This window comes from Macaca thibetana, chromosome 11 (genome assembly GCF_024542745.1).
Source record: "Macaca thibetana thibetana isolate TM-01 chromosome 11, ASM2454274v1, whole genome shotgun sequence".
NCBI classification, from domain to species: domain Eukaryota; kingdom Metazoa; phylum Chordata; class Mammalia; order Primates; family Cercopithecidae; genus Macaca; species Macaca thibetana.
The window spans coordinates 119,845,527-119,858,513 of NC_065588.1; the positions used below are offsets into that span (position 1 = coordinate 119,845,527).

General features: G+C 48.8%; 3 protein-coding genes across 3 annotated transcripts in view; all 3 read left to right on the top strand.

The window, feature by feature from the left end:
* DDX55 (DEAD-box helicase 55) overlaps positions 1-12,987 on the top strand; it is a 312,124-nt gene that overhangs the window by 144,736 nt on the left and 154,401 nt on the right. The window lies entirely within an intron of this gene.
* TMED2 (transmembrane p24 trafficking protein 2) overlaps positions 1-12,987 on the top strand; it is a 209,137-nt gene that overhangs the window by 68,953 nt on the left and 127,197 nt on the right. The window lies entirely within an intron of this gene.
* On the top strand, positions 700-10,439 carry SNRNP35 (small nuclear ribonucleoprotein U11/U12 subunit 35). The gene is made up of 2 exons (XM_050748159.1): positions 700-1,275; positions 9,588-10,439. Exon 2 carries the CDS (start codon positions 9,591-9,593, stop codon positions 10,329-10,331), a length of 741 nt encoding a protein of 246 aa, XP_050604116.1. The 5' UTR covers positions 700-1,275; positions 9,588-9,590; the 3' UTR covers positions 10,332-10,439.

The following is a 12,987-nucleotide window of genomic DNA, read 5'->3' on the forward strand; positions in this document are numbered from 1 at the left end:
CTGCAGATGGCCTCCCGACAATGGCTAGCATACATTTTCAAACATGAAATTTTAAACTATAGATGTTGCTTTTTTTTTTTTTTTTTGAGATGGAGTCTCGCTCTGCCACCCAGGCTGCAGTGCAGTGGCATGATCTGGGCTCACTGCAAGCTCCGCCTCCCGGATTCACGCCATTCTCCTGCCTCAGCCGCCCAAGTAACTGGGACTACAGGCGCCGGCCACCACGCCGGGGTTTCACCGTTTTAGCCAGGATGGTCTCGGTCTCCTGACCTCATGATCCGCCCGACTTGGCCTCCCAAAGTGCTGGAATTATAGGCGTGAGCCACCGCGCCTGGCCTTTTTTTTTTTTTTTTTTTTTTGAGACGGAGTCTCACTCAGTCGCCCAGGCTGGAATGCAGTGGCCGGATCTCAGCTCACTGCAAGCTCCGCCTCCCGGGTTTACACCATTCTCCTGCCTCAGCCTCCCGAGTAGCTGGGACTACAGGCGCCCGCCACATCGCCCGGCTCGTTTTTTGTATTTTTTAGTAGAGACGGGGTTTCACTGTGTTAGCCAGGATGGTCTCGATCTCCTGACCTCGTGATCCGCCCGTCTCGGCCTCCCAAAGTGCTGAGATTACAGGCTTGAGCCACGGCGCCCGGCCTTTTTTTTTTTTAAAGAAATTGGGGCCGGGCGCGATGGCTCACACCTGTAATTCCAGCACTTTGGGAGGCTGAGGCAGGCGGATCACTTGAGGTCAGGAGTTCGAGACCAGTTTGGCCAACATGGCGAAACCCCGTCTCTACTAAAAATACAAAAAATAGCCGGGCGTGGTGGCGGGCGCCTGTAATCCCAGCTACTCGGGAGGCTAAGGCAGGAAAATCGCTTGAACCCGGGAGGCGGAAGTTGCAGGGAGCCGAGTTCGCACCACTGCACTCTAGCCTGGGCGACAGAGGGAGTCTCCGTCTCAAGAAAAAATAATAAATAAAAATAAATAAATAATAAAGTAAAATGTCCCAGGTAACTGCATATTCGATAGTCTTTCTTTCAACTTAGTTGTTGAATTAGCAATTTTTCTCTTAAAATTTTTTTTTAAAAAATAAAGCTTATTGTCTTTGGAGATAACACCCTCGACGCACGTGAATAAAACTTTAAAAGTAAAACAAACAGGAAACGGGCGTTGGCGGCGAATCTGCTGCTACCAATGTAAAGGTCGGGCCGAGGCCGGCGCGGGGAATCCGCCGTCACCTGCAGCCACTCGTCTGTCTCCGCAGGAAGGGAGCCCGAGCTTTGCTGAGGTGAGTGGAAGCGGCTAGGAGGGAGCGGGCCCCAAGCTGGAGAGAAGGAAGAGAGAGTGCAGCCCAGACGCTGTGCTCGCGCTTGTGTGGGGCGCCATGTTGGAACCTGGCAAAGGGGACGACATTCTGGGTTGCGTTGCGGGGAGTGGGCACGAGAGCTGGGTTGGAAGGATGGCCCCTTACTCCCTGCGACCCCCACAGAAGGAGAGGGGCGGGGGAGCGGCCTCAGGGCCGGCGGCCAAGCTGGAGGCTGCATGGGAAGGATAGGCTTTTCCACAGAAACACGTGTTTGCCTCCGAGGCCCACTGCGCATGTCCTGGAGGGCTCTGTGGGTCCCGCCTTCAGTTTTGCTTTCCACAGGACAGGAGGGGCAACGTTTTTTTGAGATAGTCGTGCTCTGCCGCCCAGGCTGGAGTGCAGTGCCGCTATCTGTGCTCACTGCAACCTCCGCTTCCTGGGTTCAAGCGATCCCACTGCCTCAGCCTTCCGAGTAGCTGGGACTACAGGCGTGCACCACCACGCCCGGCTAATTTTTTGTATTTTAGTGGAGACGGGGTTTTACCACGTTGGGCAGGATGGTCTCGATCTCCTGACCTCGTGATCCGCCCGCCTCGGCCTCCCTAAGTGCTGGGATTATAGGCGTGAACCACTGCACCTGGCCAGGAGGGGCAGGGTCTTACCCCGAAGACCCAGGAAGAGGCTTAATTTGTTTTTTGTTTTTCCCCAGAGACAGGGAGTCGTCCAGGCTGGAGCGTGGTGGCGCGATCTTGGCTCACTGCAGCGTCAACATCTCGGGTCAAGCGGTCCTCCCGCCTCAGCCTCCCGAGTATCTGGGACCACAGGCGCGACCCCACGCCTGGAGAATTGATTGATTGATTGACTGATTGAAACGGAGTTTCACTTTGTTGCCCAGACTGGTCTCGAATTTCTGGGCTCAAGCGATCCTCCAGCCTCGGCCTCTCAAAGTGCTGGTATTACAGGCGTGAGCCACCGCGTGCCTGGTCAAAATTTTTCTAAGTTTGTATAATAATTTATAATTGTAAAGCATTTTTGTGGACACCATATGACCTAATCTTCACAAAAACCTAGTGAAATGACATTTAGCTACATTTCACAATAAGAAACCTGAAGCTTAAAATTTACTGACCTCAAATGATCCACTCGCCTCAGCCTTCCAAAGTGCTGGGATTACAGGCATGAGCCACCGCGCCTGGCCCCCACCATTCATTTCTGATATCCTCCCGTGTATGAATAAAATGAGAGAATGAGGCCGGGCTTGGTACTTCACACCTGTAATCCCAGCACTTTGGGAGGCTGAGGCAGGCTGGTCATCTGAGGTCAGGAGTTTGAGATCAGCGTGTCCAACATGGTGAAATCCTATCTCTACTAAAAATACAAAAATTAGCTGGGTGTGGTGGCGGGCACCTGTAATGCCAGCTACTGGGAAGGCTGAGGCAGGAGAATCACTTGAACCCAGGAGGCAGATGTTGTAGTGAGCCGAGATTGGCCATTGCACTCCAGCCTGGGTGACAGAGCGAGACTTTGTCTCTAAATAAATAAATAAATAAAGTAAAAAAGAGAATGTAAAAATCGAAAGAGACTGTTGTAGGAAATCTCAACCTAATGCTGCCCGGGAGGAAGTGCACCTAGAAAGATTAATGAGAAACAGTGAAACCAGCTATTAATATCTATAGAAGCATGCAGATGAGAGAGAGAACAAAATCCATGCTTATCCCTTTGTAATTCTCTTCCATTTTAATTTGAAGAAGTCTTAAAGCTTTGAATAGGAGCTTTGTGTACAGTAATATCAGTTTTATTTGGTAGATCTTTGTGACTCCTGACTTCAAATGATCCGCCCATCTTGGCCTCCCAAAGTGCTAAGATTACTGGCATGAGCCACCACACCAGGCCCCTTGTGACTTTTTTTTTTTTTTTGAGATGGAGTCTGGCTCTGTCACCCAGGCTGGAGTGCAGTGGTCGGATCTCGGCTCACTGCAAACTCCGCCTCCCGGGTTTATGCCATTCTCCTGCCTCAGCCTCCCGAGTAGCTGGGACTACAGGCAACCGCCACCACGCCCAGCTAGTTTTTTTGTATTTTTAGTAGAGACGGGGTTTCACCGTGTTAGCCAGGATGGTCTGGATCTCCTGACCTCGTGATTCACCCGTCTCGGCCTCCCAAAGTGCTGGGATTACAGGCGTGAGCCACCTCGCCCGGCCCCCTTGTGACTTTTTAAGGTTGAATGGGGAGGGGTTCTTTTCCTTCAGGAGAGGAGGGGTGGGTCTCAGCCTCAGACACCCAGAATACTGGTTTGTGTGTTTTCTTTTTCCCATCTTTATCTCCAAAACCTTATATTTTATGAAAAACATCAGAGGAAATTGATTAAGAGCTTTAGCTCTGGAGTCCACACTGCCCATGGTTCTAACTCCTCCACTGGGCTACTTCTTAGCTTTAGGATTTCGGGCAAAGGCTGCCTTTTTGTGTCTGACCTTTCACATCTGAAAAGGCAATAATAATATAGTACCTAAGTCCTGGTATTGTTGAGAAGTGAGAGGAGGTAAGAGGTTAGTACAGGCTGGGTTCGGCGACTCACACCTGTAATCCCAGCACTTTGGGAGGCTGAGGCAGGAGGATAGCTTGAGCCCAGGAGTTCAAGACCAGCTTATGCAATATAGTGAGACCCCATCTCTTAAAAAAAAAAAAAAAAAAAGTTAGCTGGGTATGGTGGCGCATAGTGAGTAATTCCAGGTACTCACGAGGCTGGGGTGGGAAGATTGCTTGAGCTCAGGAGGTTGAGGCTGCAGTGAGCCATGACTGTGCCACTGTACTCCAGTTTGGGCAACAGCAAGACCCTGTCTCAAAAAAAAATTCAAGCGATTCTCCTGCCTCAGCCTCCCGAGTAGCGGGGATTACAGGCATGCACCACCACGCCTGGCTAATTTTGTATTTTTAGTAGAGACGGGGTTACTCCATATTGGTCAGGCGGGTCTCGAACTCCCGACCTCGGACAGTCTGACCACCTCTGCTTCCCAAAGTGCTGGGATTACAGGTGTGAGCTGCTGCACCCGGCCTTTTTTTTGTTTTGTTTTTTAAATAGAGACAGGGTCTCACCATGTTTCCCGTGTTGCCCAGGTTAGTCTTGAACTCCTGGGCTCAAGGGATCCTCCTGTTTTGGCCTCCCAAAGTGATGGGATTACAGGCATGAGCCACCACGCCCAGCCTCTTCTTTTTTTCACATGGAGAAATTCCAGCCATGAGAGAAGACACAAATTGAGTTAGAGCCAGAGCCGAGACCAGGACTGAAATTGTCTCCCTCTCATCCTGTGCTCCTTCTGTCACTCCATCTGTTTCTCATTCTTTTACTGACAGCAGAGAGGCAGCCTCTGCACAGTTGCTTCTTGATGATGACAGACATATTGCCCTCCTTTTACCATGTGGTGGTAAACAGTGTCATGTCCTGCTTCTCATTTCTCAACGATCAGGTTTGCCTGATTTGGACTGAAAAAAGTTCTTTTTGTTTTTTTTTTTGAGACGGAGTATTGCTGTGTTGCCCAGGCTGGAGTGTAGTGGCATAATCTCAGCTCACTGCAACCTCTGACTCCCGGTTTCAGGTGATTCTCCTGCCTCAGCCTCCCAAGTAGCTGGGATTACAGGCACCCGCCACCACACCCAGCTAATTTTTGTAGTTTTAGTAGAGATGGGGTTTTGCTATGTTGCCGAGGCTGGTCTTGAGCTCCTGACCTCGTGATCCCACCCGCCTTGGCCTCCCAAGGTGCTGGGATTATAGGCAAGAGCCACCGCGCTGGGTCAGTTCTATGAATTTTTTTTTTTTTTTTTTTTAGAGAGAGTCTTGCTTTGTTGCCAGGCTGGAGCGCGGTGGCGCCATCCCTGTTCACCACAACCTCCGTCTCCTGGGTTCAAGCAATCCTCATGCCTCAGCCTCCAGAGTAGCTGGGATAACAGGTGCATGCCACTACCGCCCGGCTAATTTTTGTATTTTTTGTAGAGATAGGGTTTCACCATGTTGACCAGGCTGGTCTCGAACTCCTGATGTCTGGTGATCCACCCACCTTGGCCTCCCAAAGTGCTGGGATTACAGGCGTGAGCCACTGCGCTGGGCCAGTTCTATGATTTTTGATTGGAGTTGGTTCAGTTCCCTAGCATTTATCAGAAAGCATCCTAGGATCTGGAGCCACCAGCCTGAAGAGTACTGTGTGTTGGGCAAAGCATGATCAGGACTTTAAAAGGTTCAGTGAGCTGTGGGAGAGACACAATTGCTTCATGATGGAGGGAGCTGAAGCTGGACTTGACAGGCCCAGGAGAATTCCTGCAAGTGCGTATGGGGGAGATAGGCAGGGAGAGGATATTCCCAGGAGAGGAAATCATCCTGAGATGTTTGCACTAACGGTTTAGGCCAAAAAAAAAGAAAAAATGTACTGGGAAGGTCATGGGGCTGGGGAATTAGGGCACATTCAAGGAAGGAGGAGCAAGCCTGGGTAGTTTACAAACAGGCTTTGTTCCTGTTGAAGGGATCAGGAAAAAAGTAGAATACGTTTTATGATGGGAGAGGCTAAGTGAGGGTCAGAGATCTTTTTTTTTGTTTCTTCTGAGACGGGAGTCTCACTCTGTTGCCCAGGCTGGAGTGCAGTGGCATGATCTCGGCTCACTGCAACCTTCACCTCCTGGGTTCAAGTGATTCTCCTACCTCAGCCTCTCAAGTAGCTGGGACTACAGGTGTGCACCACCATGCCAGCTAATTTTTTGTATTTTTAGTAGATAGGGGTTTCACCATGTTGGCCAGGCTAGTCTTGAACTCCTGACCTCAAGTGATCCTCCCATCTTGGCCTCCTAAAGTGCTGGGATTACAGGCGTGAGCCACCCTGCCTGGTCTAGGGTCAGAGGTCTTGAGTGCAGTGCCATTGATTTTGGATTTTATTCTGTAGGTGTTTGGCTTTTTTACTGAGGAAAAAAACCTCACAGTGCACCTGTAAGTAATCACTCCCCTATATAACCCATCAACTGAGGAAGAAATAAAGCAGAAAGATCCTTGAGGAAAATTTGAGTAAGAGGAAAAATGTTATAGATATTTTAATAAATATTACAGAAAAATGCTGTTAGGGATGAGAACTACTGCACATATTTCACAGAAACCTGGTTTTTTGTTTTTGTTTTTTTTTGAGACAGGGTCTCACTCTGTTACCCACACTGGAGTACAGTGGCATGATCAAGGCTCACTGCCGCCTCAAGTTCCAAGGCTCAAGCCATCCTCCTGTCTCAGCCCCACTAGTAGCTGGGACTACAGGCGTGCATCACCATGCCTGGCTGATATTTTTGAATTTTAGTAGAGATGAGGTCTTGATATGTTGCCCAGTCTGGTGTCCAACTCCTGAGCTCAAGTGATCCTCCCACCTTGGCCTCCTAAAGTATTGGGATTACAGTTGCGAGCCACTGCGCCAGGCCAAGTTTTTTTTTTTTCTTTCTTCTTCTTCTTTTTTTTTTTTTGAGACAGACTCTCACTCTGTCGTCCAGTCTCAAGTGCGATTATGTGACCTTGGCTCACTGCAACCTCCACCTCCTGGGTTTACGCCATTCTCCTGCCTCAACCTCCTAAGTAGCTGGGACTGCAGGCGCATGTCACCGTGCCTGGCTAATTTTTGTATTTTTAGTAGAGACAGGGTTTCACCATGTTGTCCAGACTGGTCTCAAACTCCTTGACCAGAATGGTCTCAAACTCCTGACCTCGTGATCTGCCCTCCTTGGCCTCCCAAATTGCTGGGATTACAGGTGTGAGCTACTGTGCCCGCCATTTTTTTTTCTCTTTTTTTTTTTTTTTTTTGAGACGGAGTCTCGCTCTGTCGCCCAGGCTGGAGTGCAGTGGCGCGATCTCAGCTCACTGCAAGCTCCGCCTCCTGGGTTTACGCCATTCTCCTGCCTCAGCCTCCTGAGTAGCTGGGACTACAGGCGCCCGCCACCTCACGCGGCTAGTTTTTTTGTATTTTTTAGTAGAGACGGGGTTTCACCGTGTTAGCCAGGATGGTCTTGATCTCCTGACCTCGTGATCCGCCCGTCTCGGCCTCCCAAAGTGCTGGGATTACAGGCTTGAGCCACCGCGCCCGGCCTTTTTTTTCTCTTAACTTTTGGAACTTCTTCCAGGAACGAGCTGGTTTGTTTTTTTTTTTTTTTTTGAGACGGAGTCTCACTCTGTCGCCCAGGCTGGAGTGCAGTGGTGCGATCTCGGCTCACTGCAAGCTCCGCCTCCCGCGTTCACGCCATTCTCCTGCCTCAGCCTCCCAAATACCTGGGACTACAGGTGCCCACCACCACGCCCGGCTAATTTTTTTGTATTTTTAGTAGAGACGGGGTTTTTCCGTGTTAGCCAGGATGGTCTCGGTCTCCTGACCTCGTTCGTGATCCTCCCTCCTCGGCCTCTCAAAGTGCTGGAATTACAGGCGTGAGCCACTGTGCCTGGCCGGAAAGACCTGGTTTTTAGTGGTTGTTTTTTGATTTTGTTTTTGTTTTTGTTTTTGTTTTTTGAGACAGAGCCTTGCTTTGTTGCCCAGGATGGAGTGCAGTGGTGCAATCTCCGCTCACTGCAACCTCCGTCTCCGTCTTTTGGGTTCAAGCCATTCTCCTGCCTCAACCTCCTGAGTAGTTGGGACTACAGGCGCCCACCACCTCGCCTGGCTGTTTTTGTTTTTATTTTTATTTTTATTTTATTTTATTTTATTTTATTTTTTTTAATTTTTTTTTTTTTTGAGACGGAGTCTTGCTCTGTCGCCCAGGCTGGAGTGCAGTGGCCGGATCTCAGCTCACTGCAAGCCCCGCCTCCCGGGTTCACGCCATTCTCCTGCCTCAGCCTCCCGAGTAGCTGGGACTACAGGCGCCCGCCACCTCGCCCGGCTAGTTTTTTGTATTTTTTAGTAGAGACGGGGTTTCACCGTGTTAGCCAGGATGGTCTCCATCTTCTGACCTCGTGATCCACCCGTCTCGGCCTCCCAAAGTGCTGGGATTACAGGCTTGAGCCACCGCGCCCGGCCTATTTTTATTTTTTGAGATGGAATTTTGCTCTTGTTGCCCAGGCTGGAGTGCAATGGTGCAATCTTGGCTCACCACAACCTCCACCAACCCGGTTCAAGCAATTCTTCTGCCTCAGCCTCCCGAGTAGCTGGGATTACAGGCGCCTGCAACCATGCCCAGCTAATTTTGTAGTTTTAGTTGAGATGGGGTTTCTCCATGTTGGTCAGGCTGGTCTTGAACTCCTGACCTCAGGTGATCCACCCGCCTCAGCCTGCCCAAGTGCTGGGATTATAGGCCTGAGCCACTGTGCCCGGCCAGCCAAGGTTTTTAAGTAACATATTTCAGCATTGGCTCTACAGCTTTGCAGGTTGGTCACATAAGCATTAGCTGGGTCTGAAATGTTAGTAAGCATTTTATTATTCCAGCAAAGATTCACATGAATTAATTATGTATCAGAAGGCATGACAACTGCAGTGCGCTTCCTGGGCAAAAAATTACCATTGCAGTAAATTCTCATGCTCCCAGGCGAAACGGATTATCAGCCAGGGAGCTGAGAAGAAATCCTGTGTTCCTTTTGAACCAAATAACTCGCTGCTGGTCACTGTAGCCTTAGTTTTGTTGTCTGTTTACTGCAAAATGGTGCATCCAAATCCCCATTTTCTCTTGTAGTTTTTAAAAGGTCTGTATCTTTTAATGATGCGTAGTAAAAAATTTCCACATGAATGATGCGATATCTAGAATTTGTTTCAGAATTATCTGGGGGCAGCTTATTCTGGCCACATGTGCATGGTGGTTCTAGTTGAGCCAGGTGAGTTTGTGGAGGGTTATTATATGATTCTCTATGTTGGCATTTGTTTGAAATTCTTGGTAGTAGAGTTTTTAAAATGCCATTTTCCACCAGCAGTTCCTGGGCTAGTTTTCCTATGATCATTTTTAAGGTTCTGAAAGGGAAGTCTGGTTTTGATCCACGCGGCCACATTGTAATGTATTCATAGTTGGTAAGTGCCCTCCCGTGGCTGAGCCAGATGATGCATATGTGGATGAAACCCAAGCACGCCTCCCTCTGCTTCCCAAGAGGGCATTTGCAGGAGTGGGTAAGGGCTTCTCTGGAGCACAACTGCCTGGCTTTGATGCTGTCTCCCCCACTTACTAGCGGGGAGGACTTAGCCTCTGTGGGTGTTCCCTTCCTTTCCTGTCTTCAAGAAGGGTTGAATGATAGTATCCATTTCATGGGGTTGTAAGGGTTGAATGAGTGGCTTGGAGTAGATGCTCCATCCATGCTTGCTCTTATTCTTAGAACATGAATGATTGGATGCCCATCGCCAAGGAGTATGATCCACTCAAAGCGGGCAGCATCGATGGCACTGATGAAGACCCACATGACCGCGCGGTCTGGAGGGCAATGCTGGCACGATATGTCCCCAACAAAGGTGTCATAGGAGATCCCCTCCTCACCCTGTTTGTGGCCAGACTAAACTTGCAGACCAAGGAGGACAAATTAAAGGAAGTCTTTTCCCGCTATGGTGACATCCGGCGGCTTCGGCTGGTCAGGGACTTGGTCACAGGCTTTTCAAAGGGCTACGCCTTCATCGAATACAAGGAGGAGCGTGCTGTGATCAAAGCTTACCGAGATGCCGATGGCCTGGTTATTGACCAGCATGAGATATTTGTGGACTACGAGCTGGAAAGGACTCTCAAAGGGTGGATCCCTCGGCGACTTGGAGGCGGTCTGGGGGGAAAAAAGGAGTCTGGACAACTGAGATTTGGGGGACGGGACCGGCCTTTTCGAAAACCTATTAACTTGCCAGTTGTTAAAAACGACCTCTATAGAGAGGCAAAACGGGAAAGGCGGGAGCGATCTCGATCCCGAGAAAGACACTGGGACTCAAGGACAAGGGATCGAGACCATGACAGGGGCCGAGAGAAGAGATGGCAAGAAAGAGAGCCCACAAGGTTGTGGCCCGACAGTGACTGGGAGAGAGAGAGGGACTTCAGAGAGGACAGGGTCAAAGGGAGGGAGAAGAAGGAAAGAGGCAAGTAGAGGCCCAACAGCAGACCCCAAAGTGAAGATACACTGGAAATGAGTGGAGGGGGATTGTCTTTCAATGCAGCTCGAGTCTAATGGTTGAATAAAACTTCTTGATGATCATGGGGTTTGGAATAGTTTTCTTTCCAGTCTGGAACTTTGGTTCAAGCTGATATGAATTTGTCATCTTCCTCACATAGTTCTAAGGACATGTTATTTAACAGGATCAAGAAGCAATTTTGTCGTTACTGGCATCTGTACAATTTCTTTTCTTTTTTTTTCTTTTTTTTTTTTTTGAGACGGAGTCTCGCTCTGTCCCCCAGGTTGGAGTGCAGTGGGGTGATCTCGGCTCACTCCAAGCTCCGCCTCCCGGGTTCATGCCATTCTCCTGCCTCAGCCTCCTGAGTAGCTGGGACTACAGGCGTCCGCCACCGCGCCCGGCTAATTTTTTGTATTTTTAGTAGAGACGGGGTTTCATTGTGGTCTCGATCTCCTGACCTTGTGATCCGCCCGCCTCGGCCTCCCAAAGTGCTGGGATTACAGGCGTGAGCCACCGCGCCCAGCCTTCTTTTTTTTTTCTTTTCTTTTTTTTTTTTTGAGACAGAGTCGCACTCTGTTGCCAGAGCTGGAGTGCAGTGGCGTGATCTTGGCTCACTGCAACCTCCACTTCCTGGGTTCAAGTGATCCTCCTGCCTCAGCCTCCCCAGTAGTTGGGATTACAGGCATGTGCTGCCATGCCCGGCTGATTTTTGTATTTTTAGTAGAGACAGGGTTTCACCATGTTGGTCAGGCTGATCTCCAACTCTTTTTTTTTTTTTTTTGAGACAGTTTCACTCTAGTTCCCCAGGCTGGAGTGCAATGGCGTGATCTTGGCTCACTGCAACTTCTGCCTCCCAGTTCAAGTGATTCTTCTGCCTCAGCCTCCCAAGTAGCTGGGATTACAGGCGCATGCCACCATGCCTAGCTAATTTTTGTATTTTTAGTAGAGATGACGTTTCACCATGTTAGACTGTTCTCGAACTCCTGACCTCAGGTGATCCACCTGCTTCGGCCTCCCAAAGTGCTGGGATTACAGGTGTGAGCCACCGCGCCTGGCCTGGTCTCCAACTCTTGACCTCAAATGATCTACCTGCCTCAGCCTCTCAAAGTGCTAGGACTACAGGCATAAGCCACTGCACCTGGCCAGAAGGGCATTTGTAAGGCGCTAGTATTCACATTTAATTTGGCAGTAGAGAATTTGATTTTCTCCCATCTATTTGAAATGATCATCTTGAGTACGTGGCAAAAAGAGGTTATGATGTAATCACACTCCTCTGAGACTCCTGAGAGGAGGAACACTAAACTGGTCAGAATAAATTGGATCCTTTTTATCTTTATATCCATAGCCCAAGGGTTTGCTGAATTGAAATAAAAATGGGATAGAAAAGTGAATCCAAGGAGAATGTCCAGAGCCCTAATACCAGAAGGCAGTCTGCACAGCCAGGTCAGTATTCTTGAACAAATGTACCTCCACTCTCACTTAAAATGCCGACTGCCTTTCTTCTTTTTCTGGCTGACATTTAAAATTAAAAACCAAAGTTGCTGGGCTGTGATCTATGGCAGCCTTCCAGCCCTTGGAAAAGATAAAGTTCGACAGAAGTGGTGGTGAAATGAAAATGAAGAATAAGGAGTGGTCGGGATCAATGAAAGAATTACAACCAGTTCTGATGGATTGATTTTTCCTTTCTCTCTTGATTATCTAGTCTCTGGTATGCTTGAGAGCTGCATCTGCTGACCTTAACTTCTGAGGACTTTGAGCAAGTACCATACTGTTCAGATGATTTTCAAAAAAGTAACATTTAGCATTTTGATACATGGCTGTCTTTGAAAGTTCATATTGTGAAAATTCAAGATATTTAATGCAAAATAAATGATTTAGTACCATTGCTAGGTCTTCACATAGGAGTATGAATCTCTCATGATATTACGCAGGAACTGGACCAACCTGCTGTGGCTTAAAATTGTTGTCAGCTGTTAGAACAGTTTTAGAAAAATAGGCCCTTCGTGAATTTCCGGTACAGACTTTTATTATTTCCCAAGTCTCAGAAAACAACCTTGCAGGAAACCTTTCTGATTTCACTCACATTTCATTTACAAAGTGTTCCCTTATTATGGCCCCAGAAGTGTGTTGTGGACGAGGGTTGGTAGGTTGTCTAGAAAGTAAGACTGCCTGCATCAGGGAAGCCTTGTGAGATACTATCAGGACAAAAAGCAAAGCCAGTTGCAGTGTTTGTGTAGTTGTCAACTCTGAGCATCAGAACAGGGAGAGATTGAAAACATGCACACTCGGCTGGGCATGATGGCTCACAGCTGTAATCCCAGCACTTTGGGAGGCTGAGGCAGGTGGATCACCTGAGGCCAGGAGTTAGAGACCATCCTGGCCAACATGGTAAAATCCCATCTACTAAAAATACAAAACTTAGCCGGGTGTGGTGGCGGGAGCCTGTAATCCCAGCTACTCAGGAGGCTGAGGCAGGAGAATGGCTTGAACCCGGGAGGCGGAGGTTGCAGTGAGCCAAGGCCATGCCACTGCACTCCAGCCTGGTGACAGAGCAAAACTCTGTCTCAAAAAAAAAAAAAAAGAAAAAAACAAAACATGCACACTCAGGCTGGGCGTGATGGCTCATGGCTG

Coding starts and splice junctions, on each gene's coding strand:
- SNRNP35 (XM_050748159.1), top strand. CDS start 9,591: ATGAATGATTGGATGCCCATCGCCAAGGAGTATGATCCACTCAAAGCG.